The sequence below is a fragment of the Lucilia sericata genome, unplaced genomic scaffold (genome assembly GCF_015586225.1).
Source record: "Lucilia sericata isolate MDLA Ls3-8-SP2 unplaced genomic scaffold, ASM1558622v1 Contig000987F_arrow, whole genome shotgun sequence".
Taxonomy (NCBI): Eukaryota; Metazoa; Arthropoda; class Insecta; order Diptera; family Calliphoridae; genus Lucilia; species Lucilia sericata.
Genome location: NW_023994970.1, coordinates 85,833 through 113,563, shown reverse-complemented (window position 1 = coordinate 113,563; position 27,731 = coordinate 85,833). Strand labels below are relative to the sequence as shown.

General features: G+C 29.9%; 1 protein-coding gene across 1 annotated transcript in view; it reads left to right on the top strand.

Moving 5' to 3' along the window:
* LOC119609468 (zinc finger protein Elbow) overlaps window positions 1–27,731 on the top strand; it is a 94,257-nt gene that overhangs the window by 2,480 nt on the left and 64,046 nt on the right. The window contains exon 2 of the mRNA XM_037964272.1: window positions 5,402–6,768. Coding sequence (XP_037820200.1) covers window positions 6,712–6,768 — 57 coding nt within the window. The 5' untranslated portion in view covers window positions 5,402–6,711. The remainder of the gene's footprint in view (window positions 1–5,401; window positions 6,769–27,731) is intronic.

Below are 27,731 nucleotides of genomic sequence, written 5' to 3'. Positions count from 1 at the left end.
AGTTAGTTAGTTAGTTAGTTAGTTAGTTAGTTAGTTAGTTAGTAGTTAGTTAGTTAGTTAGTAGTTAGTTAGTAGTTAGTTAGTTAGTAGTTAGTAGTAGTTAGTTAGTTAGTTAGTTAGTTAGTTAGTTAGTTAGTTAGTTAGTTTAGTTAGTTAGTTAGTTAGTAGTTAGTTAGTTAGTTTTAGTTAGTTAGTTAGTTAGTTAGTTAGTTAGTTAGTTAGTTAGTTAGTTAGTTAGTTAGTTAGTTAGTTAGTTAGTTAGTTAGTTAGTTAGTAGTTAGTTAGTTAGTTAGTTAGTTAGTTAGTTAGTAGTTAGTTAGTTAGTTAGTTAGTTGTTAGTTAGTTAGTTAGTTAGTTAGTTAGTTAGTTAGTTAGTTAGTTAGTTAGTTAGTTAGTTAGTTAGTTAGTTAGTTAGTTAGTTAGTTAGTTAGTTAGTTAGTTAGTTAGTTAGTTAGTAGTTAGTTAGTTAGTTAGTTAGTAGTTAGTTAGTTAGTTAGTTAGTTAGTTAGTTAGTTAGTTAGTTAGTTAGTAGTTAGTTAGTTAGTAGTTAGTTAGTTAGTTAGTTAGTTAGTTAGTAGTTAGTTAGTAGTTAGTTAGTTAGTTAGTTAGTAGTTAGTTAGTTAGTTAGTTAGTTAGTTAGTTAGTAGTTAGTAGTTAGTAGTTAGTTAGTTAGTTAGTTAGTTAGTTAGTTAGTTAGTAGTTAGTAGTTAGTTAGTTAGTTAGTTAGTAGTTAGTTAGTTAGTTAGTTAGTTAGTTAGTTAGTTAGTTAGTTAGTTAGTTAGTTAGTTAGTAGTTAGTTAGTAGTTAGTTAGTAGTAGTTAGTTAGTTAGTTAGTTAGTTAGTAGTAGTTAGTTAGAGTAGTTAGTTAGTTAGTAGTTAGTTAGTTAGTTAGTTAGTTAGTTAGTTAGTTAGTTAGTTAGTAGTAGTTAGTTAGTTAGTTAGTAGTTAGTTAGTTAGTTAGTTAGTGTTAGTTAGTAGTAGTTAGTTAGTAGTAGTTAGTTAGTTAGTAGTTAGTTAGTTAGTTAGTTAGTTAGTTAGTAGTTAGTAGTTGTTAGTAGTTAGTTAGTTAGTAGTTAGTTAGTTAGTTAGGTAGTTATTAGTTAGTTCGTTAGTTAGTTAGTTAGTTAGTAGTTGTTAGTTAGTAGTTAGTTAGTTAGTTAGTTAGCTTAGTTAGTTAGTTAGTTGTTAGTAGTTAGTAGTTAGTTTAAAAAGAGTAAATTTTCTTTCAATACTCCTAAAAGATTAATTCTAGAAGTTTTACGTCATAAATCATTACTTATTATACTTCTACGATTCATAACAATTATATACTTAGAAAATATAATTGATTAAAACATTTTGGCGGCATTTTTTTTTTATTTCAAACTCAATACATTCAAAATTTCAACATTAATTCATTCCCAAAAGGTGTTATTATTGATTAATTGCACAAATTCCTTAACTTAAATGGGAACAGTTACATTCACATTAATTATCGCAGCATTTTGTACAAACCATTAATTAAAATAACAAAAATGGTAAAAGAAATAAATTCTGATAATTTTTGTTTAACCCTGATTATTAAACACGAGAGACACAAGAAAGAAAAAAACAAAAACTCGTAGAAAAAAATAATAATTAAAATTAATTAATCATTTTAATAATTTTTTTTTTTTAACAAGAAAACAAGCCCACTTGAGTGCTTAACACTATAATTAAGTGTAATTATATTTTACCTTATAATTTATGAAAAATGAACAACTACAAATAATTAACAACATAAATAATAGAATAATAAAAAAATTAAGAAAAAAATAACATTAACCAACAAAATTAATTACACACAAGTGTTTAAGAACAAAAAACAAGAAATGGTTAAACAAAAAAATTATTACAAATTATTAACTTGACAAAGACAAACACAAGCCCAATGAAGAAATATAAAAAATTTAACAAAAAAAAAAGTGACACAATTCTAGTTAAAAAAGCGTATTTAAACAGTTGTAGCAAGAATATTAGCATTATAAAATAACAAATTACAAAATTGTATATAAATGTCAAAAATATAAAAATAATTATTTAAACAGTAATTAAAGGGGGTTAATGGAAAGTTTCTCAATTGTTTGAGACTTCAGGCTCAGATCATTTAGACATGTGTTTGGAAATTTTGTTGTGAAATTAATATCTTGGAAAGTTTTTTGTGGTTAATATAAAGATGAAATTATATATTTTGTTTTTAAAATTAGTAAATGTTTGTTTAGTATTAACTGAAACGTAGTTTTAATACATATCTAGATTCTAGAGTGGAGTTTCCAGTTATTAGAAATGATTTGTTATTGCATTCAAATTTTTTGACGTAAAAATTTGTTTACGACGCAAGTACGTACACTTTTCAAAAATTTCTTTTAGATGTTTACATTTATAAGCGAAAAATTACCATTATAGAGAAAACTAATTAACTAGAACAGAAGTAGAACAGAACTAGAACAGAACTAGAACAGAACTAGAACAGAACTAGAACAGAACTAGAACAGAACAAGAACAGAACTAGAACAGAACAAGAACAGAACTAGAACAGAACTAGAACAGAACTAGAACAGAACAGAACTAGAACAGAACTAGAACAGAATTAGAACAGAACTAGAACAGAACTAGAAAAGAACTAGAACAGAACTAGAACAGAACAGAACTAGAACAGAACTAGAACAGAACTAGAACAGAACTAGAACAGAACTAGAACAGAACTAGAACAGAACTAGAACAGAACCGAACTAGAACAGTTCTAGAACAGAAATAGAACAGAACTAGAACAGAACTAGAACAGAACTAGAACAGAACTAGAACAGAACTAGAACAGAACTAGAACAGAACTAGAACAGAACTAGAACAGAACTAGAACAGAACTAGAACAGAACTAGAACAGAACTAGAACAGAACTAGAACAGAACTAGAACAGAACTAGAACTAGAACAGAACTAGAACAGAACTAGAACAGAACTAGAACAGAACTAGAACAGAACTAGAACAGAACTAGAACAGAACTAAAATAGAACTAGAAGAACTAGAACAGAACTAGAACAGAACTAGAACAGAACTAGAACAGAACTAGAACAGAACTAGAACAGAACTAGAACAGAACTAGAACAGAACTAGAACAGAACTAGAACAGAACTAGAACAGAACTAGAACAGAACTAGAACAGAACTAGAACAGAACTAGAACAGAACTAGAACAGAACTAGAACAGAACTAGAACAGAACTAGAACAGAACTAGAACAGAACTAGAACAGAACTAGAACAGAACTAGAACAGAACTAGAACAGAACTAGAACAGAACTAGAACAGAACTAGAACAGAACTAGAACAGAACTAGAACAGAACTACAACTAGAACAGAACTAGAACAGAACTAGAACAGAACAGAACTAGAACAGAACTAGAACAGAACTAGAATAGAACTAGAACAGAACTAGAACAGAACAGAACTAGAACAGAACTAGAACAGAACAGAACTAGAACAGAACTAGAACAGAACTAGAACAGAACTAGAACTAGAACTAGAACAGAACTAGAACAGAACTAGAACAGAACAGAACTAGAACAGAACTAGAACAGAACTAGAACAGAACTAGAACAGAACTAGAACAGACTAAAACAGAACTAGAACAGAACTAGAACAGAACTAGAACAGAACTAGAACAGAACTAGAACAGAACTAGAACAGAACTAGAACAGAACTAGAACAGAACTAGAACAGAACTAGAACAGAACTAGAACAGAACTAGAACAGAACTAGAACAGAACTAGAACAGAACTAGAACAGAACTAGAACAGAACTAGAACAGAACTAGAACAGAACTAGAACAGAACTAGAATAGAACTAGAACAGAACTTACACTGGATCTAGCACTAGATCTAAAGTAGAACTGTATAAGAACTGAACTAGAACTGAACTAGAACTGAACTAGAACTGAACTAGAACTGAACTAGAACTGAACTAGAACTGAACTAGAACTGAACTAGAACTGAACTAGAACTGAACTAGAACTGAACTAGAACTGAACTAGAACTGAACTAGAACTGAACTAGAACTGAACTAGAACTGAACTAGAACTGAACTAGAACTGAACTAGAACTGAACTAGAACTGAACTAGAACTGAACTAGAACTGAACTAGAACTGAACTAGAACTGAACTAGAACTGAACTAGAACTGAACTAGAACTGAACTAGAACTGAAACTAGAACTGAACTAGAAACTGAACTAGAACTGAACTAGAACTGAACTAGAACTGAACTAGAACTGAACTAGAACTGAACTAGAACTGAACTAGAACTGAACTAGAACTGAACTAGAACTGAACTAGAACTGAACTAGAACTGAACTAGAACTGAACTAGAACTGAACTAGAACTGAACTAGAACTGAACTAGAACTGAACTAGAACTGAACTAGAACTGACCTAGAACTAAACTAGAACTGAACTAGAAGCTAGAACTAGAACTGAACTAGAACTGAACTAGAACTGAACTAGAACTGAACTAGAACTGAACTAGAACTGAACTAGAACTGAAACTAACTAGAAACTGAACTAGAACTGAACTAGAACTGAACTAGAACTGAACTAGAACTGAACTAGAACTGAACTAGAACTGAACTAGAACTGAACTAGAACTGAACTAGAACTGAACTAGAACTGAACTAGAACTGAACTAGAACTGAACTAGAACTGAACTAGAACTGAACTAGAACTGAACTAGAACTAAACTAGAACTGAACTAGAACTGAACTAGAACTGAACTAGAACTGAACTAGAACTAAACTGGAACAAGACTATAATTAAACTAAATTTAAGATATCAGTCAGAAACTAGACTAGATTTTTGTTTTTATAAGAACCATTTTAAAGTTTTGAAATAATAAATATATTTTTTTAATATTTATAATTAATTTCAAGTTTCAAAATTATAATTATTCATTAAAATTCCAATTAGTTCAAATCGCATGCTATATTTCCATGACCCACTGTAATGCAACTACATTAAAATTGCATGAAATCATAAAAAATAAAGCAAATATTTAATAAAACAACAAAAAAACACCCACATTTTTTTTTTCGCTGAGCAAACAAATTATTGTTTAAAAAAAATTTTGAAGAAGAAAAAATAATATTTTACAGCTCGTAAATAAAGCAATAAATTAATGTTTAAGCATATACAGAAAACAGCAGTGAACTACTGCTGCAACAATAACAACAGCAACACAAAAATAAGATTTATTACCAAATTGCATTACAAATGTAAATTTTTTATAATAATAATAATAATTTTCTGCCATACTTAAACACAAACAACGATAGTGTGCACTCTCTAGCACTCCGTCTCTCTTGTTAGCATTAATGTTATTTTCCTTTTTCTCTTTACAGAGCTGCAAGTAACCAAGTACTGGAGAGTATTAATGTGGTTTATTGTGGTAAATATAAAAAAGTGTTTGTTTGTATGTAGGAGAGGAGGATAAAATATCAAACCGCAAAAACCGCATGTTAACCAGCCAAGCACAACCAAATAAAAAAAAAGTTTAAATTATAAAAAAAAAATATAGTGCAAAAACAACAACAAAAAAATATTAAAACCAACCAAACAAACCATATTAAATGTATAGAAGTCGTTAAAAATTAAATTACAGCTAAAATAAATTCATTTCTACATGAAATTAATGTGTTATAGGAAAAAAAGAGAAAAGAGCAAAATACAATTGCAACTAACAAATTGAATAAAATGTAAAATTTATTACTTAATTAAAACTCAAAGCAAATAAACCAAATGAAAAAATAATAATAATAATAAAATGTATTAAATAAGTGTAATAAAAAAATACAGTAAAATAATTATATGAAATGCAAGAAAAATGTTAATTTTATTAATAAATTCATTAAAAAATTTAATAACACAAAAACCAACAAGTAATGCTCAGTTAAGTTATAAATTACAATTATAATTAAATAAAAACATATTAAACAATAAAAAAAATACCAACAATATTAAAAAAAAATCCTAAAAAAACACTAAATCCCCTCAATAACACGTTTGTTTTCACACTCTTAAATATATAAAATAAACAATAATAAAACAACAAATTATAATTATTTTAGCTTTAAACAATTAGCCAAATAAATTAATTAATATTAATAACCACAACAACAATAATAATAACCACTTTAATACAGCCATAAAAAAAAATTAAAACTGCGCCGAAGCTTCTAACAAAAACAATAATTTCACAACTCTCTCTTGTTTGCTAAACTCCCAAAAAAAAAAATCTCTCAAACTCCCCTTACTCCTAAAAAAAAAAAAAAAAAAAAATTTCCTTCAAGTGCTAACATTACTACAGTTAATGCAAGTGTGTGTGTTTACTACTTGTTTTGCCTATTTTACTCTCACTTTGTGGATTAGAGAGTAAAATTGTTTGAAAACAAAAACAAAACAAAGTAAAAGAAAAGAAAATTTACTTCTATTTCTCCTCAACACTAAGCTAAAAGGAGTATTAATTCCCTCTAAAGTGCAATTTCCTGCTAGAGTTTTTTTTTAGAGTACTATTGCTCTTTATTTACCTCTTACGCTCTTCTTGTGCAACACTCAACCCGTATAAAGGGTTTTTCATCGGGATATACAAATTTCATTTCGTAGCCGTTAATTATAAAAAGCCGTCAAAGTGGATTTAACAAATTATAATAAAATGCTGCAATCCAGCAATCAATATTTGAGGCCGGATTATATGGTGGCACCAACTGCGGTAAGTTTAGTTATAAGAATTTAATAGTCTGAGTAAGAGAAGGAATCAGTCTGTCCCTATGTCATATGTGAATATCAAGGACATTTCCGGAATATATTAAGAACTTGGATCATTTTGGATCCAAGGTCTACAGAATATAAATAAGTGAACTAGAACTAATATAGAACTAGAACTGAACCAGAACTGAACTAGAACTGAACAAGAACTGAACTAGAACTGAACTAGAACTGAACTAGAACTGAACTAGAACTGAACTAGAACTGAACTAGAATGAACTAGAACTGAACTAGAACTGAACTGAACTAGAACTGAACTAGAACTGAACTAGAACTGAACTAGAACTGAACTAGAACTGAACTAGAACTGAACTAGAACTGAACTAGAACTGAACTAGAACTGAACTAGAACTGAACTAGAACTGAACTAGAACTGAACTAGAACTGAACTAGAACTGAACTAAAACTGAACTAGAACTGAACTGGAACTGAACTAGAACTAAACTAGAACTAAACTAGAACTGAACTAAAACTGAACTAGAACTGAACTAGAACTGAACCAGAACTGAACCAGAACTGAACTAGAACTGAACTAGAACTGAACTAGAAATAGAACTAGAACTGAACTAGAAATAGAACTGAATTAGAACTGAACTAGAACTGAACTAGAACTAAAATAGAACTTAACTAGAACTGAACTAGAACTAAAATAGAACTAAACTAGAACTGAGCTAGAACTGAACTAGAACTGATCTGCAACCGAACTAGAACTGAACGAGAACTAGAACTGAACTGAACTAGAACTGAACTAGAACTGAACTAAACTGAACTAAAACTGAACTAGAACTGAACTAGAACTGAACTAGAACTGAACTAGAACTGAACTAGAACTGAACTAGAACTGAATTAGAACTGAACTAGAACTGAACTAGAACTGAACTAGAACTGAACTAGAACTGAACTAGAACTGAACTAGAACTGAACTAGAACTGAACTAGAACTGAACTAGAACTGAACTAGAACTGAACTAGAACTGAACTAGAACTGAACTAGAACTGAACTAGAACTGAACTAGAACTGAACTAGAACTGAAGTAGAACTGAACTAGAACTGAACTAGAACTGAACTAGAACTGAACAAGAACTGAACTAGAACTGAACTAGAACTGAACTAGAACTGAACTAGAACTGAACAAGAACTGAACTAGAACTGAACAAGAACTGAACTAGAACTGAACTAGAACTGAACTAGAACTGAACTAGAACTGAACTTGAACTGAACTAGAAGTGAACTAGAACTGAACTAGAACTAAACTAGAACTGAACTAGAACTGAACTAGAACTGAACTAGAACTGAACTAGAACTGAACAAGAACTGAACTAGAACTGAACTAGAACTGAACTAGAACTGAACTAGAACTGAACTAGAACTGAACTAGAACTGAACTAGAACTGAACTAGAACTGAACTAGAACTGAACTAGAACTGAACTAGAACTGAACTAGAACTGAACGAGAACTGAACTAGAACTGAACTAGAACTGAACTAGAACTGAACTAGAACTGAACTAGAACTGAACTAGAACTGAACTAGAACTGAACTAGAACTGAAATAGAACTGAACTAGAACTGAACTAGAACTGAACTAGAACTGAACTAGAACTGAACTAGAACTGAACTAGAACTGAACTGAACTAGAACTGAACTAGAACTGAACTAGAACTGAACTAGAACTGAACTAGAACTGAACTAGAATTGAACTAGAACTGAACTAGAACTGAACTAAAACTGAACTAGAACTGAACCAGAACTGAACTGGAACTGAACTAGAACTGAACTAGAAGTGAACTAGAAGTGAACTAGAACTAAACTAGAACTGAACTAGAACTAGAACTGAACTAAATTTTTAGTTTTAATGGAGAATGTGTAAGCGTCCTTATTTTAGCTCTAATTGAGACCATTCTATGACGTACTTTTAAGTTTTAGTGGTGTGTCTGTAGTCCAATATGAGCATATATGACTGATCTTAAACTTATTTGACCTTGCTTTACTAAGTTTTAATCATATTAGTGGTCTATTTTAATTTTGGCCTTTTTAAGATAAATTGAGAGTTTATATAGCCAGCAGGTTGGCTTAAGTTTTGAACATTTATATAGTCTACTTTTGAGCTTTAGTCGTGGATCATGAAATAGTCTATAGTTAGCCATAATATAGGGAATTTAGAGTGTCATTGAGAGCCAAATAGCAATGGAAAATTATTATATAATTTGGCAAATTTTTTTGAAAAATATTTAAAAATATAAAATCACCATCCATTAAACGATTTAATTGTCAAAAATAGTCAAAGATTATGCAACCAAAAAAATTTAAACGTTTTAATTAAATACACATACATATGTAAGTATCTCAAAAAAGAAATAATAATTTAACCATAAATTTCAATATACTATAACTATTTTACAAATAAATTTATTGCTCCCAAAGACAAACAACAAATAAAAAATTTTAAAAAGACACATCATAATTATACGAAATACAAGACGAAAAAATCACAAACGACATTGTGGCGTCATATTATATAGACACATCAACAACAGTAAATTTTTACTAAGTTTGACAGCTGTCAGACTGACATTTAAACAAACATGCACCATAACATGAAATGACGAAAACTTAATATAGTTATGGATGGACATAATAAAAATAACAAAAACAACAACCAAAACATATGATCATAATGGACTTTCACTTTATTTATATCAATAAATTGTTTTTTATTTAATTTTTTATAGTTTTGATTCTTTTTTTTATAATAAACCGCCACAGCAACAAATTAAACAACATCATGAAAAACACATCAAAACTTATCACTCATTCACTCACTTTATCAAAATGTACTCAAAATTACTACAACAACAAATATTTTACAAAACACTTTTATACAGTTTGGTTAATAAACTTTAATCGCTTACAAGCTTAAATGGCGCCAATTAAAATTGATTTAAATCTGAAAATGAACACAACATAATAGCGCCAAAAGCATTACAAACATGAAGTTTCAGTTACTCATTCAGTCAGTCATTCATTACATTTTGAGACTGAAATTCATACGCTTGAAAATGTTGAAAATTTGTTACACTAACGCGCAAATACGTTGAGTTGTTCAGATAGAGTTAAAAGTTTGGTATTTGTTAAATTGTGTGTAAATAGTTCTTTTTTTATAGTTTTGATTTTTATTTCAATTTTTTATGCTATTGTAGAGTTGACGCAACATATTTTCAATTTGACACTTATGCGTCTGGAATATGTGTCTGTTAGTCGTTAATATTAAATTTTTAAATCGAAGATTGTTGAGATTGTTAAGTAATGTATGGGTATTAATAAATTTTTTCAAACGGCATTTTTTAAAAAGGTTTTACATCGGTCTTCTTTTAGTTTAATTCTAGTTCAGTTCTAGTTCAGTTCTTGTTCAGTTCTATTTCAGTTTTAGTTCAGTTTCTAGTTCAGTTCTAGTTTCAGTTCTAGTTTCAGTCTAGTTCAGTTAGTTCAGTTCTAGTTCAGTTCTAGTTCAGTTCTAGTTCAGTTCTAGTTCAGTTCTAGTTCAGTTCTAGTTCAGTTCTAGTTCAGTTCTAGTTCAGTTCTAGTTCAGTTCTAGTTCAGTTCTAGTTCAGTTCTAGTTCAGTTCTAGTTCAGTTCTAGTTCAGTTCTAGTTCAGTTCTAGTTCAGTTCTAGTTCAGTTCTAGTTCAGTTCTAGTTCAGTTCTAGTTCAGTTCTAGTTCAGTTCTAGTTCAGTTCTAGTTCAGTTTCTAGTTCAGTTCTAGTTCAGTTCTAGTTCAGTTCTAGTTCAGTAGTTCTAGTTCAGTTCTAGTTCAGTTCTAGTTCAGTTCTAGTTCAGTTCTAGTTCAGTTCAGTTCTAGTTCAGTTCTAGTTCAGTTCTAGTTCTAGTTCAGTTCTAGTTCAGTTCTAGTTCTGTTATAGTTCAGTTCTAGTTCAGTTCTAGTTCAGTTCTAGTTCAGTTCTAGTTCAGTTCTAGTTCAGTTCTAGTTCAGTTCTAGTTCAGTTCTAGTTCAGTTCTAGTTCAGTTCTAGTTCAGTTCTAGTTCAGTTCTAGTTCAGTTCTAGTTCAGTTCTAGTTCAGTTCTAGTTCAGTTCTAGTTCAGTTCTAGTTCAGTTCTAGTTCAGTTCTAGTTCAGTTCTAGTTCAGTTCTAGTTCAGTTCTAGTTCAGTTCTAGTTCAGTTCTAGTTCAGTTCTAGTTCAGTTCTAGATCAGTTCTAGTTCAGTTCTAGTTTAGTTCTAGTTTAGTTCTAGTTCAGTTCTAGTTCAGTTCTAGTTCAGTTCTAGTTCAGTTCTAGTTCAGTTCTAGTTCAGTTCTTGTTCAGTAGTTCAGTTCTAGTTCAGTTCTAGTTCAGTTCTAGTTCAGTTCTAGTTCAGTTCTAGTTCAGTTCTAGTTCAGTTCTAGTTCAGTTCTAGTTCAGTTCTAGTTCAGTTCTAGTTCAGTTCTAGTTCAGTTCTAGTTCAGTTCTAGTTCAGTTCTAGTTCAGTTCTAGTTCAGTTCTAGTTCAGTTCTAGTTCAGTTCTAGTTCAGTTCTAGTTCAGTTCTAGTTCAGTTCTAGTTCAGTTCTAGTTCAGTTCTAGTTCAGTTCTAGTTCAGTTCTAGTTCAGTTCTAGTTCAGTTCTAGTTCAGTTCTAGTTCAGTTCTAGTTCAGTTCTAGTTCAGTTCTAGTTCAGTTCTAGTTCAGTTCTAGTTCAGTTCTAGTTCAGTTCTAGTTCAGTTCTAGTTCAGTTCTAGTTCAGTTCTAGTTCAGTTCTAGTTCAGTTCTAGTTCAGTTCTAGTTCAGTTCTAGTTCAGTTCTAGTTCAGTTCTAGTTCAGTTCTAGTTCAGTTCTAGTTCAGTTCTAGTTCAGTTCTAGTTCAGTTCTAGTTCAGTCTAGTTCAGTTCTAGTAGTTCTAGTTGAGTTCTAGTTGAGTTCTACTTCAGTTCTAGTTCAGTTCAAGTTCAGTTCTAGTTCAGTTCTAGTTCAGTTCTAGTTCAGTTCTAGTTCAGATTTAGTTCAGTTCTAGTCCGGTTCTGTTCTAGTTCACTTTTAGTTCATTTAGAAAATTAGTTCAGTTTTAAATTTGTAAAGAAGTGTTAATTTGTATGGAGAAAAATTTTATTGTTGTTCTGATTATTTGTGGTAAATTTATAATGCTTTTTTCTTAAACCCAAATGCCCCTTACTGTGTGTAAGATAACACTGATTGATGTTGTTACAGTAAAGTAACCACATAAGCAGACAGATGGACGGACTGAGAAAGACTAAGTAATTTTGTTAAGGCAGCCAAGGGCAGTTGTAAAAATATTATATGTGGTGCTGGGAGGTAACTGTGTAGTTTAAGCTTTTCTTAAAAAGAATTTTAGTTTTCTGCTACTTCACACATGTGTAAAGTATATAAGTTGCCTTTCACAGTAAAAACTCACATTAAAAGTTAAAAAAAAAATCTCGTTACTGATATAAAAAATATCAAATGTAATTGATGTGATTGAGATTGATTATTTCTTTGCTTACTTGTATGTCTGTATGTCTCTCTATCCGTTTGTTTGCTTGTTTGTTTAACTTTAATAATTTGTTGAATTGTCTTGTCTTATGGTGTTTGTTGTTTTGTTGTAATCTCACGTATCGTATTTCATTATTGTGAGATGTTGTTTTATTTATAAAATGCTGCCTTTTTGTTGTTGTTTATTAAAGACTTTTGATTGAAAGCCTAAAGTGCTACTCGAAACTATGTCGTTGGTGTTTTTCGTTTTTTTTTTTATTTTCAAAATTAATATTGATTAACAATACATTATGATTACACCCCTTGGCGCCAGTTAATTGGTCAATGCGTTTTCACTTTTCTCTTTCTACAGCTGCTGCTAGCTGTCTTATCTTGATTATATTAATTTATTTATTTAGAGAGACAGAAAAAATTGTATACATATTTATTTTATAGCTTCTGTAATAGATAAAAATCTTACAATTAGTTGACAATGCTGTTACAGAGAATGACTGAATGAATGGAAAAAAAATAAGATTGATGGGTAATTATTAGTTTATAAATATGAAAGTTATAGAAAAATAGGTGAAATGTTTAAGGTGTGTTCGGTGGTTTTTGTTAAAAGTATAATAACAGAAAACACGAGTCTTTTGTACATTTAAAAGATAAAAACTGAAAACTATTGTTTAATAGGCGTGTTTAAGATTTTTGTTTAAAAAATTGACTTTCAAATAAACTCTTTCAAGTTCCTTCTAGCCCTTTCATAAACTTTATCATTTAAAAAATTTTTATTTTAAACTTAATCATTTGATTTTTTAACATTTAGTCCGCAGAATTATATTTTTTTGATTCGCCCACTTACTTACTCATCATCATTTAAAATTTATTACTACGAAACAAAATAATAATAAAAAGAATGTATAAAGAAAACAACATTCCCTCTTATTTAAACAATAATAAAAAAATGTACAATAAAAATATCAAATAAAAAATTATACATATTAATGATTAATGACGTTTGGCCGTAATTAATTTTAATAAAATCAAATAAACTCTACTTGACAGCTGTCAGTGTCATCATTTGTTTGCTCATCACACATTAAATACAACAATAACATCAACAACAACAAATAGTCAGTCAGCCAAACAGTCAACAGCAACAACAATATCATATGAAATGAAAACGAAACGTTCATCAAATAATACTCATACTAAACGACGACTACAAAGAAAATAAAAAAAGTCATAAAAAATATAAACTTTTTTCAATATTTAATAAAGTAACAGGCCCCAATTTACACGCCACCAACACACTCACACACTTTAAATATGGATGATTAACCAGCGAGCAATTTGACTCAGGAATGTTACTCAGAGCAAAAAAAAAATCACTTGAATTTTTATATGGTATAATCCATAGTCTGAACTACATATATACTAGTTCAGTTCTACTCTGGACTCCTATAAACTCCTCCGTAGTCCCGGCATTAGTCTTGGTTATAGACTAGTCGCAAGTCTGAACCATAGTCATGTAATAAAACTGAACTATAATCTCATCTATAATCTGGACAATAGTCTCATCTATTGCCTATGAGCTCGTCTATACTTTGCAATATAGTCATTAGTCTATAGTCTAGTCTATAGTCTAGTCTACAGTCTAGTCTATAGTGTAGTCTATAGTCTAGTATATAGCGTAGTCTATAGTGTAATCTATAGTCTAGTCTATGGTCTAGTCTATAGTCTAGTCTATAGTCTAATCTATAGTCCAGTCTATATTCTCGTCTATAGTCTAGTCTATAGTTTAGTCTATAGTCTAGTCTATAGTCTAGTCTATATTCTCGTCTATAGTCTAGTCTATAGTCTAGTCTTTAGTGTAGTCTTTAGTGTAGTCTATAGTCTAGTATATAGCGTAGTCTATAGTGTAATCTATAGTCTAGTCTATGGTCTAGTCTATAGTCTAGTCCATAGTCTAGTCTATACTCTAGTCTACAGTCTAGTCTATAGTGTAGTCTATAGCCTAGTCTATAGTGTAGTCTATAGTGTAGTCTATATTGTAGTCTATAGACTAATCTATAGCCTAGTCTATAGACTAATCTATAGCCCAGTCTATAGTCTAGTCTGTAGTCTATTCTATAGTGTAGTCTATATCCTAGTCTATAGTCCAGCCTATAGTGTAGTCTATAGTCTAGTCTAGTCTATAGTCTAGTTTATAGTCTAGTGTAAAGTCTAGTCTATAGTCTAGTCTATAGTCTAGTCTATAGTCTAGTCTATAGTCTAGTCTATAGTCTAGTCTATAGTCTAGTCTATAGTCTAGTCTATAGACTAGTCTATAGTCTAGTCTATAGTGTAGTCTATAGTCTAGTCTATAGTCTAGTCTATAGTCTAGTCTATAGTCTAGTCTATAGTCTAGTCTATAATCTCATCTATAAACAGGACAATAGTCTCATCTATTGCCTATGAGCTCGTCTATACTTTGCAATATAGTCATTAGTCTATAGTCTAGTCTATAGTCTAGTTTATAGTCTAGTGTATAGTCTAGTCTATAGTCTAGTTTATAGTCTAGTGTAAAGTCTAGTCTATAGTCTAGTCTATAGTCTAGTCTATAGTCTAGTCTATAGTCTAGTCTATAGTCTAGTCTATAGTCTAGTCTATAGACTAGTCTATAGTCTAGTCTATAGTGTAGTCTATAGTCTAGTCTATAGTCTAGTCTATAGTCTAGTCTATAGTCTAGTCTATAGTCTAGTCTATAGTCTAGTCTATAATCTCATCTATAAACAGGACAATAGTCTCATCTATTGCCTATGAGCTCGTCTATACTTTGCAATATAGTCATTAGAATATAGTCTAGTCTATAGTCTAGTCTACAGTCTAGTCTATAGTCTAGTATATAGTGTAGTCTATAGTCTAGTATATAGTGTAGTCTATAGTGTAATCTACAGTCTAGTCTATAGTCTAGTCTATAGTCTCGTCTATAGTCTAGTCTATAGTCTAGTCTATAGTCTAGTCTATAGTCTAGTCTATAGTCTAGTCTATAGTCTAGTCTATAGTCTAGTCTATAGTCTAGTCTATAGTCTAGTCTATAGTCTAGTCTATAGTCTAGTCTATAGTCTAGTCTATAGTCTAGTCTATAGTCTAGTCTATAGTCTAGTCTATAGTCTAGTCTATAGTCTAGTCTATAGTCTAGTCTATAGTCTAGTCTATAGTCTAGTCTATAGTCTAGTCTATAGTCTAGTCTATAGTCTAGTCTATAGTCTAGTCTATAGTCTAGTCTATAGTCTAGTCTATAGTCTAGTCTATAGTCTAGTTTATAGTCTAGTTTATAGTCTAGTCTATAGTCTCGTCTATAGTTTAGTCTATCGTCTAGTCCATAGTCTAGTCTATAGTCTAGTCTATAGTCTGGTCTATAGTCTAGTCTATAGTCTAGTCTATAATCTCATCTATAATCTGGACAATAGTCTCATCTATTACCTATGAGCTCGTCTATACTTTGCAATATAGTCATTAGTCTATAGTCTAGTCTATAGTGTAGTCTATAGTGTAATCTATAGTCTAGTATATAGTCTAGTCTATAGTCTAGTCTATAGTCTAGTCTATAGTTTAGTCTATAGTCTAGTCTATAGTGTAATCTATAGTGTAGTCTATAGTGTAGTCTATATTCTAGTATATAGTCTAGTCTATAGTCTGGTCTATAGTCTAGTCTATAGTCTAGTCCCAAGTCTAGTCTACAGTCTAGTCTATAATCTCATCTATAATCTGGGCAATAGTCTATTGCCTATGAGCTCGTCTATATTTTGCAATATAGTCATTAGTCTATAGTCTAGTCTTTAGTCTAGTCTATAGTCTAGTCTAGTAGTCTAGTCTAGTCTATAGTCTAGTCTATAGTCTAGTCTATAGTCTAGTCTATAGTCTAGTCTATAGTCTAGTCTATAGTCTAGTCTATAGTCTAGTCTAGTCTATAGTCTAGTCTATAGTCTAGTCTATAGTCTAGTCTATAGTCTAGTTTATAGTCTAGTTTATAGTCTAGTCTATAGTCCAGTCTATAGTCTAGTCTATAGTCTAGTCCATAGTTTAGTCTATAGTCTAGTCTATAGTCTTGTCTATAGTCTAGTCTATAGTCTAGTCTATAGTCTGGTCTATAGTCTAGTCTATAGTCTAGTCTATAGTCTAGTCTATAGTCTAGTCTATAGTCTAGTTTATGGTCTAGTCTATAGTCTATTTTATAGTCTAGTTTATATTCTTGACTGTATTAGCCTGGACAATAATTTCATCTGTAGTCTCTACCACAGTCTCCCTTATTATTCACTGGGTTATTAGCGAAATTTCTTATTTATACTCGTTTGATTTTTTTTTTCAAATTTAATGAATAGACAACAACTTTTTTTGTCGAAACGAATGGCAACAATAACAACAAGTAATTGTACTGTTGATAATTTGCTGTCAAAATTAAATATGAAAAATTAAACAGACTAAAACCATTTATATATATTTTTTTCAATATTTAATTTTTATTATTATTGTTTTTAACGTTTACATTTTATTATTATTATTTATTTCTGTTAAAGTCAAAAGTCTCGTATTAAGTCATAAAATGTGTAATAAATTAAGCCGGTATATTTTTTTCCATTTATAGACCGAGTTTCGAAAAAAAACAGTAGAATAGGAAATGATTTGCAAACAACTACAGATGAGGCCATAGATAGACAAGTAAAGACTGTGGTCAAGACTATAGTTTAGACAGAAGTCTGACATATACATAGTTTGCGCTATAGTCAAAACTGTAGTTTTGTCAAAATAAAAAGCTAATGATAAACACCGGGCTTTGATCAATCCTAAGGCAAGACTGAAAACAGTATATGTGTCAGATTAGTATCGTAGTCGTTTACCAGAGGCATTAACTAATCAACGTCATTTGAAAGTTTCTAAAAATAGTACTTTCATAATCGCCATTCAATTGTTTTTCTCATTTCTGAACCAAGTCTAGCCTATTTATTTATAGAACGTATTTATAAACCGTACTTTTTATTTAACCCATAAAGATAGACAGATAGCAGAAAGTCTGAACTAAATATAATTAAAATTTTATTCATTCATTATTTAAGTCGCCTATAAATGTTCTAGCTTTCGTACAGACCCGTAAACGATTAAAAAAGAAAAAGTGCAAATGTCAGCTGACCACAAAAACCACAACAACAACAACAACATCAATATTCATTCCGCCATCATTAGTATAATTTAAATTGTCTGACAGTTCTTCATTATAAACTGCTGCCTTATCAGTGGAGTGTTTCAAATAAATTTAATTTTTATTAATTCTATAAAAAAAAAAAAAACAATAAAAAAATAATAATAAAAATATTTATTTATGATTATAAAATGCAAAAATTAAAATTGTTAAGTTCATAAATTGTCGGAAATTAATGGGTATTATTAAATACATTAAAATAAATGTATCAAGTATTTCATAAATTATAGTTTTAAATTTATTATAATTATCTTTGTTTTTGTGTGTGAGATTAATAATTATGAAAAGTTTCATGATTATTTATGATACATTTGTGAATAAATTATAAAAAATTAATGGTTAAATTGATATTTAAATGGATTGTCTAAAACTTTAGTAGTTTGTTGGTGTTTTTAAGTATTTTTAAAAGCTTTTAAAGTTTAAAGGTTTTTAATTACAGGAAATTAAAAAAAAATCTAGAAAAAAGTTATTTCGTTAATATTACAAAAATTAGGAAATTTTGAAAATAATCTATAAAAAATTTTTGAAAATTTGAAAAAAAGGCAAATTTTTTAAATTTAAAATAAAGACAAAATTTAAAAAAAAAAATCTCAAAAAGAAAAAATTTCGCAATTTGTTTATAACAAAACAATTTTAATAATTTCTAAGTTCTAGTTCAGTTCTAGTTCAGTTCTAGTTTAGTTCTAGTTCAGTTCTAGTTCAGTACTAGTTCAGTTCTAGTTCAGTTCTAGTTCAGTTCTAGTTCAGTTCTAGTTCAGTTCTAGTTCAGTTCTAGTTCAGTTCTAGTTCAGTTCTAGTTCAGTTCTAGTTCAGTTCTAGTTCAGTTCTAGTTCAGTTCTAGTTCAGTTCTAGTTCAGTTCTAGTTCAGTTCTAGTTCAGTTCTAGTTCAGTTCTAGTTCAGTTCTAGTTCAGTTCTAGTTCAGTTCTAGTTCAGTTCTAGTTCAGTTCTAGTTCAGTTGTAGTTCAGTTGTAGTTCAGTTGTAGTTCAGTTGTAGTTCAGTTGTAGTTCAGTTGTAGTTCAGTTGTAGTTCAGTTGTAGTTCAGTTGTAGTTCAGTTCTAGTTCAGTTCTAGTTCAGTTCTAGTTCAGTTCTAGTTCTGTTCTAGTTCTGTTCTAGTTCTGTTCTAGTTCAGTTCTAGTTCAGTTCTAGTTCTGTTCTAGTTCTGTTCTAGTTCTGTTCTAGTTCTGTTCTAGTTCAGTTCTAGTTCAGTTCTAGTTCTAGTTCAGTTCTAGTTCAGTTCTAGTTCTGTTCTAGTTCTGTTCTAGTTCTGTTCTAGTTCTGTTCTAGTTCTGTTCTAGTTCTGTTCTAGTTCTGTTCTAGTTCTGTTCTAGTTCTGTTCTAGTTCTGTTCTAGTTCTGTTCTAGTTCTGTTCTAGTTCTGTTCTAGTTCTGTTCTAGTTCTGTTCTAGTTCTGTTCTAGTTCTGTTCTAGTTCTGTTCTAGTTCTGTTCTAGTTCTGTTCTAGTTCTGTTCTAGTTTTGTTCTAGTTTGTTCTAGTTCTGTTCTAGTTCTGTTCTAGTTCTGTTCTAGTTCTGTTCTAGTTCTGTTCTAGTTCTGTTCTAGTTCTGTTCTAGTTCTGTTCTAGTTCTGTTCTAGTTCTGTTCTAGTTCTGTTCTAGTTCTGTTCTAGTTCTAGTTCTGTTCTAGTTCTGTTCTAGTTCTGTTCTAGTTCTGTTCTAGTTCTAGTTCTGTTCTAGTTCTGTTCTAGTTCAGTTCTAGTTCTGTTCTAGTTCTGTTCTAGTTCTGTTCTAGTTCTGTTCTAGTTCTGTTCTAGTTCTGTTCTAGTTCTGTTCTAGTTCTGTTCTAGTTCTGTTCTAGTTCTGTTCTAGTTCTGTTCTAGTTCTGTTCTAGTTCTGTTCTAGTTCTGTTCTAGTTCAGTTCTAGTTTGTTCTAGTTTTGTTCTAGTTCTGTTCTAGTTCTGTTCTAGTTCTGTTCTAGTTCTGTTCTAGTTCTGTTCTAGTTCTGTTCTAGTTCTGTTCTAGTTCTGTTCTAGTTCTGTTCTAGTTCTGTTCTAGTTCTGTTCTAGTTCTGTTCTAGTTCTGTTCTAGTTCTGTTCTAGTTCTGTTCTAGTTCTGTTCTAGTTCTGTTCTAGTTCTGTTCTAGTTCTGTTCTAGTTCTGTTCTAGTTCTGTTCTAGTTCTGTTCTAGTTCTGTTCTAGTTCCGTTCTAGTTCTGTTCTAATTCTGTTCTAGTTCTGTTCTAGTTCAGTTCTAGTTCTGTTCTAGTTCTGTTCTAGTTCAGTTCTAGTTCAGTTCTAGTTCAGTTCTAGTTCAGTTTTAGTTCAGTTCTAGTTCAGTTCTAGTTCAGTTCTAGTTCAGTTCTAGTTCAGTTCTAGTTCAGTTCTTGTTCAGTTGTTGTTCAGTTCTTGTTCAGTTCTAGTTCAGTTTTTCACAATTTATATAAAATTTTCGTTTAAATCAAGAAAACTGCAATAAAATTCAATTATTTAAACTATTTATTGTTTAGATTTTTTCCACAATTTTTCAAACTAAACATTATGATTTACTACACATTTGTATTGTTTTTTTTTTTCTTTTATTACTTAAATCGTAAATCAATCTATTTGTTTATTTAGTTGTTTTCAGCTGATTCACGTAGATTTATGAGATTTTTGTTCCGTTTTTAGCTAATACCCAATAATTGTGCATTTACACAATTGTGAGATTTGCAGTTGAATGTAAAAATTGTATTAAAACTACACGATTGATGTTTAAAGCCATAGTGTTAATTGTTTTAGTTGCCAAGTTATTTCAATTAATTATTTTGTAAAAAAAAAATATATGTATTGGATATGCATAATAAAATTTTATTACTTGTTGATGTTTTAGATGAAAAAAAATGAACATGTTATTAATGAAAACGTTTAAAATTATTAAACTGATTCGATACATTCATTTTTCGAATGCTTTTGTAATCATAAATTTACACATTTAATCGTGACTTAAATAAACGTTAAAAAAAAAAAACAGTGGGTGTTTTTGAAATGTAAATTTATTACAATAAAATTAAAAACCTGAAATTGTTTGATTTCAATATTAAAATGTGTTTTTTAAATAATGTTAAATTTTTGTAGTTTTTGGATATAGTCTCTACCCACTGTGCTTTGAAACATTTTTATATACATACATATGTATATTATGATTTTGCAACGAAATTTATGTTTTAAGTTAACAAAAAACGTCAATATAAATGATAAAAATCAATCGAAATATTTAAAAATAACACCACCAACTGTGAGTTATGACAGCATCAAGTTTTTAATTATATTTTATGAGATTTTAAATTAACAAAAATATTTTTAATGAAAACGAAGTTGAAAATAAATAAAATATGCATAAAATATAACCTCAATATTTACAAAAATTTTTTTAAAATATACGAAACTGTTAAAAACTTTACTCAACACTTTTTCAAAAATTTCTTAGCTAAACTGTTCTATATTCTTGTATTACATTCTTGGAAAGCTACTTTTAGACACTTACACACATCTACATAATTTATCTACTCCATTTCCTAAACACTTTATTTTAATTCTTAAAAAAACGCCGCAGTACAAAACTAAAAACCTCAACAGGAAATTTTAAAATACCATTTAAGATCACGTTCATAAATAATCATAAGAAAAGAAAAACTGTCTGCACCACTGGCTAAATCTAAAACTCTATGATGATTCACTCTTTTGTTAACTCCATAAACTAACCCCACTAATCCCACATCCTCCTCATCGTCACTTGCCATCATCATCATCTCCATCATATACCGCTTGTAGCTGTTTATAATTTTAACAGCTGTTCTATATGATTTGCTACGCTTTGTATTCTGTTGCTGAACTCTGGTCGCACTACTGTGAAGGCGTGAAATTTTAAACTATAGCAAAATCTCTTTTCTTTTGAAAAAAATATTAAAAATAATAAAAAGAATTATTATTAATGCAATGTATGGTTGAGAGAAAATTTATGACGCGCAAATTTGAATTTATTATAAAAATGTTTACTATGTACAGATCCATACATATATACACATACACTGTTAAAAAAAATTAAAATTACTATTGCTGCAGTATTTGGAATGGTTATCTATACACTGGGAAAAAAACTGAAATAGAATAGAACTAGAACTGAACTAGAACTGAAATAGAACTGAGCTAGAACTGAACTGGAACTGAACTTGAACTGAACTAGAACTGAACTAGATCTGAACTAGAACTGAACTGGAACTAGAACTGAACTAGAACTGAACTAGAACTGAACTAGAACTGAACTAGAACTGAACTAGAACTGAACCAGAACTAGAACTGAACTAGAACTGAACTAAAACTGAACCAGAACTAGAACTGAACTAGAACTGAACTAGAACTGAACTAGAACTGAACTGAACTAGAACTGAACTAGAACTGAACTGAACTAGAACTGAACTAGAACTGAACTAGAACTGAACTAGAACTGAACTAGAACTGAACTAGAACTGAACTAGAACTGAATTAGAACTGAACTAGAACTGAACTAGAACTGAACTAGAACTGAACTAGAACTGAACTAGAACTGAACTAGAACTGAACTAGAACTGAACTAGAACTGAACTAGAACTGAACTAGAACTAAACTAGAACTGAACTAGAACTGAACTAGAACTGAACTAGATCTGAACTAGAACTGAACTAGAACTGAACTAGAACTGAACTAGAACTGAACTAGAACTGAACTAGAACTGAACTAGAACTGAACCAGAACTAGAACTGAACTAGAACTGAACTAGAACTGAACTAGATCTGAACTAGATCTGAACTAGAACTGAACTGAACTAGAACTGAACTAGAACTGAACTAGAACTGAACTAGAACTGAACTAGAACTGAACTAGAACTGAACTAGAACTGAACTAGAACTGAACTAGAACTGAACTAGAACTGAACTAGAACTGAACTTGAACTGAACTAGAACTGAACTAGAACTTGAAATGTTATCATTTACAAGTTTTTTTCTCCCAATGTATACCACAACTAAACCACATTCAATTCCAAAAAAACAAGACCGCGGCAGTGGCAATGTTGCTACAACGTGCTGTGGCAAATACACCATAAAGTTATCAACTTTATAGTGAGTGCATGCATAGCTATGCAAAACTGAAACTCTATGGAAATTTCGCACGATTATTATTATTATGAGTTTTATTGAAGTACAACTATAATGTTTTCTATTTTTCTTTTTGTAAATTGTTTGTGCTATATAGAATTGCAAATTATTCATTTATACTGCCACAAATTGAAATAATAAATTAAATAAAAATAAAGAAAAAAAATTAACTATATAATTTTATGAATAAAATGCAATAAATTATGATTGTGTCTAAAGGGCCACAGGCGGTAAATAAAATAAAAATGTTATGCAGCAGAGCTAGCTGTGCAGTGCTGCATGCAGGTGGTATAGAGAGAGTAATGCTGATATGTCTGTTGTGATTCCAGTTAGGAAATGATCGATTGACTTAAAGAATTTGGGGTGTAAATCAGTTAGTGTGGGGTAATTAAAAATGACATTGACTTTCAAAATTTTCAATGTCAAGATCATGAACTGAACTAGAACTGAACTAGAACTGAACTAGAACTGAACTAGAACTGAACTAGAACTGAACTGGAACTGAACTAGAACTGAACTAGAACTGAACTAGAACTGAACTAGAACTGAACTAGAACTGAACTAGAACTGAACTAGAACTGAACTAGAACTGAACTAGAACTGAACTAGAACTGAACTAGAACTGAACTAGAACTGAACTAGAACTGAACTAGAACTGAACTAGAACTGAACTAGAACTGAACTAGAACTGAACTAGAACTGAACTAGAACTGAACTAGAACTGAACTAGAGCTGAACTAGAACTGAACTAGAACTGAACTAGAACTGAACTAGAACTGAACTAGAACTGAACTAGAACTGAACTAGAACTGAACTAGAACTGAACTAGAACTGAACTAGAACTGAACTAGAACTGAACTAGAACTGAACTAGAACTGAACTAGAACTGAACTAGAACTGAACTAGAACTGAACTAGAACTGAACTAGAACTGAACTAGAACTGAACTAGAACTGAACTAGAACTAAACTAGAACTGAACTAGAACTTAAGGTGACCTAAAACTTGATAATCTGTTTAATTTCTTTTTTAATTCACCAGTTATTTTGTAATAAATACTTATAATTTACTAAAAACCTAAATAAATTAAACAATTATTATCTTTTATTAATAAATAACAATTAAAAGCTTTTTATAGAATTTTTATAAAAACATAAATAAAATCCAACACAAATAAAAATTAATTGTTTAATTAATAATTGTTTTAAAACCATAAATAAACAACATTTTTTCTTTTCTAAAAAAATACAAATCACAACAGGTTTTTTATAACTTTTTTATAAACAAGTAAATACTAAAATTTCTCCTTAACAGGAAATTTTAATTTATCTATATGTTTTTTATCAATAATTGTAATTAAATTTAAATGCTTTATATGTTAAACAAATAAAAATTCCCCCAAATCAATTTGTTAAAAAGATAAAACGGAATTGTGTACAAAAGTGTTAACACACAAATAAATTATCTTATTTAAATGTATTTAAATATCAATTTCACTTCATAATTAATATTGTTTTTTTTTTTTACTTAATTTTTTTTTTTTTTTTTTTTTTTTGAAATAAGTTTTTAATAATTTGCAAAATTCTTGTTTATGTGCTTGTGTATCTGCAGTTTAATTTTGTTTTTGTTAAAAATTATAATTAATGTTTTTTAAATGTATTTCATAAATCATTTATTATAATTTTAAACTCAATTTATGTGCTAGAGAGCTGTGTGTGTGTGTGTAAGGACAAGTTTTTTTTTTTAAATTTGTTTAATGTATATTTTCGATAATTTTCAACATGTGGGAAGGTTTTTTTTAAATTTTGGTTTAACACTAGTAATTGGTAGTCGTGGATTAGATTGCCATACATTTGAAACTAAAACATATATAGGAAGTATCAATCGGACGTGTCCGATCGCATACCACACACAGAATATGTTGGAAAGTTTGAAAAACTAATCCCAGATGGAATACATATCTTGGTCAAACGGAATATTAGAGCAAATACCCGCAGGAATCCATTGCTGCACGGGCTCTAAATTGGGGGAGAAAGTGGTCCTGGAGTTCTATATTACAGACCCAGAAACAGCAATATACACCGTTTACCTAATCACAACACTAGCTTCCAGGCAAAAGTCTGAGTAATAACGCTATAGGGCGATATCAGATGATAGAGTTAAATCTAAGGCCGTATTGGATTGTAAAAAAAATCTCCCAGAAATAAGGTTTACATCCTATGGGTACAAGGCCACTAGGGAGTAGTAGACAACGAAAGAGGAAATCAATTAGCTATAAAGGGAAAGAAACTCGAGGTTGTTAAGCTCACGAATGCAAAACCATTTGACGCAACAAGGGCGGTGTTAAAAATATGGGTGAGAGAAGCCCATAAGGCTGTGGGAATAATAAAACGGTGGGCAAAACCACAAAGATCCTATGAGTTGACAGGATTAAGGGTACAAAATTGGACGTGTGGATTCAGACGAATGTGGAGCATGTAAAGCGCTTTCTTTGTCAGGCTTTCGTCGAAATTAGATCCAAATATCTTGCGAGTGATATTACTCCGGATAGAACATCCCTCACGAACATTGATATGAAAATTCTATTACGTCTAGGAAACCGAGTTTTTACCAACAATGATTTTACATGAAAAGGAGAGTACAACAGTTCCGAGAGGTGCCTTTCTTCGGATTTGAAATAGATACACGCTCTCTAGTAAGTTAGTTAGTTAGTTAGTTAGTTAGTTAGTTAGTTAGTTAGTTAGTTAGTTAGTTAGTTAGTAGTAGTTAGTAGTAGTTAGTTAGTTAGTTAGTTAGTATTAGTTTAGTTAGTTAGTTAGTTAGTTAGTTAGTTAGTTAGGTTATTTCGTTAGTTAGTTCAGTTAGTTAGTTAGTTAGTTAGTTAGTTAGTTAGTTAGTTTAGTAGTTAGTTAGTTAGTTAGTTAGTTAGTTAGTTAGTTAGTTAGTTAGTTAGTTAGTTAGTTAGTTAGTTAGTAGTTAGTAGTTAGTTAGTTAGTTAGTTAGTTAGTTAGTTAGTTAGTTAGTTAGTTAGTAGTTAGTTAGTTAGTTAGTTAGTTAGTTAGTTAGTTAGTTAGTAGTTAGTTAGTTAGTTAGTAGTTAGTTAGTTAGTTAGTTAGTTAGTTAGTTAGTAGTTAGTTAGTTAGTTAGTTAGTTAGTTAGTTAGTTAGTTAGTTAGTTAGTTAGTAGTTAGTTAGTAGTTAGTTAGTTAGTTAGTTAGTTAGTTAGTTAGTTAGTAGTAGTTAGTTAGTTAGTTAGTTAGTAGTTAGTTAGTTAGTTAGTTAGTTAGTTAGTTAGTTAGTTAGTAGTAGTTAGTAGTTAGTAGTTAGTTAGTTAGTTAGTGGTAGTTAGTTAGTAGTTAGTTAGTTAGTTAGTTAGTTAGTTAGTTAGTTAGTTAGTTAGTTAGTTAGTTAGTAGTTAGTTAGTTAGTTAGTTAGTAGTTAGTTAGTAGTTAGTTAGTTAGTTAGTTAGTTAGTTAGTTAGTTAGTTAGTTAGTTAGTTAGTTAGTTAGTTAGTTAGTTAGTTAGTTAGTTAGTTAGTTAGTTAGTTAGTTAGTTAGTTAGTTAGTTAGTTAGTTAGTAGTTAGTTAGTTAGTTAGTTAGTTAGTTAGTTAGTTAGTTAGTTAGTTAGTTAGTAGTTAGTTAGTTAGTTAGTTAGTTAGTTAGTTAGTTAGTTAGTTAGTTAGTTAGTTAGTTAGTTAGTAGTTAGTTAGTTAGTTAGTTAGTTAGTTAGTTAGTTAGTTAGTTAGTTAGTTAGTTAGTTAGTTAGTTAGTTAGTTAGTTAGTTAGTTAGTTAGTTAGTTAGTTAGTTAGTTAGTTAGTTAGTTAGTTAGTTAGTTAGTTAGTTAGTTAGTTAGTTAGTTAGTAGTTAGTTAGTTAGTAGTAGTTAGTTAGTTAGTTAGTTAGTTAGTAGTTAGTTAGTTAGTAGTTAGTTAGTAGTTAGTTAGTTAGTTAGTTAGTTAGTTAGTTAGTTAGTTAGTAGTTAGTTAGTTAGTTAGTTAGTTAGTTAGTTAGTTAGTTAGTTAGTTAGTTAGTTAGTTAGTTAGTTAGTTAGTTAGTTAGTTAGTTAGTTAGTTAGTTAGTTAGTTAGTTAGTTAGTTAGTTAGTTAGTTGTTAGTTAGTTAGTTAGTTAGTTAGTTAGTTAGTTAGTTAGTTAGTTAGTTAGTTAGTTAGTTAGTAGTAGTTAGTTAGTTAGTTAGTTAGTTAGTTAGTTAGTTAGTTAGTTAGTTAGTTAGTTAGTTAGTTAGTTAGTTAGTTAGTTAGTTAGTTAGTTAGTTAGTTAGTTAGTTAGTTAGTTAGTTAGTTAGTTAGTTAGTTAGTTAGTTAGTTAGTTAGTTAGTTAGTTAGTTAGTTAGTTAGTTAGTTAGTTAGTTAGTTAGTTAGTAGTTAGTTAGTTAGTTAGTTAGTTAGTTAGTTAGTTAGTTAGTTAGTTAGTTAGTTAGTTAGTTAGTTAGTTAGTTAGTTAGTTAGTTAGTTAGTTAGTTAGTTAGTTAGTTAGTTAGTTAGTTAGTTAGTTAGTTAGTTAGTTAGTAGTTAGTTAGTTAGTTAGTTAGTTAGTTAGTTAGTTAGTTAGTTAGTTAGTTAGTTAGTTAGTTAGTTAGTTAGTTAGTTAGTTAGTAGTTAGTTAGTTAGTTAGTTAGTTAGTTAGTTAGTTAGTTAGTTAGTTAGTTAGTTAGTTAGTTAATTAGTTACTGAGTCGTTTGCTTACATGTTTCAATGTCCCATAAACGCCCCTTGGTCTGTCTAGTGTTAATTGATATCTGAAAATTATGACAAATTATAATGATTACTTATGTATGGGTTAATATATTTGTTTGTCACTATGTAAGTTTCAATATTTATATCAATAATTTGTAACGTGTTATATTTGCTCTTATTTTATAGTTTTTTTTTTTAAACAAACTTACAAGCATATATACATACATACATATTTCTGTTAATAATCGTGTAAATATATAGATGTATAAATTTTTGTGGATAAATTACTTTTTAGCTATGGTATGATGTTATACATGGTGTGTATGTTTGTACTCATGTGTTCATTTAGTTGGCTGTTTGGCCTGTTTGACTTTGGCGCGTTTTAATTTATTG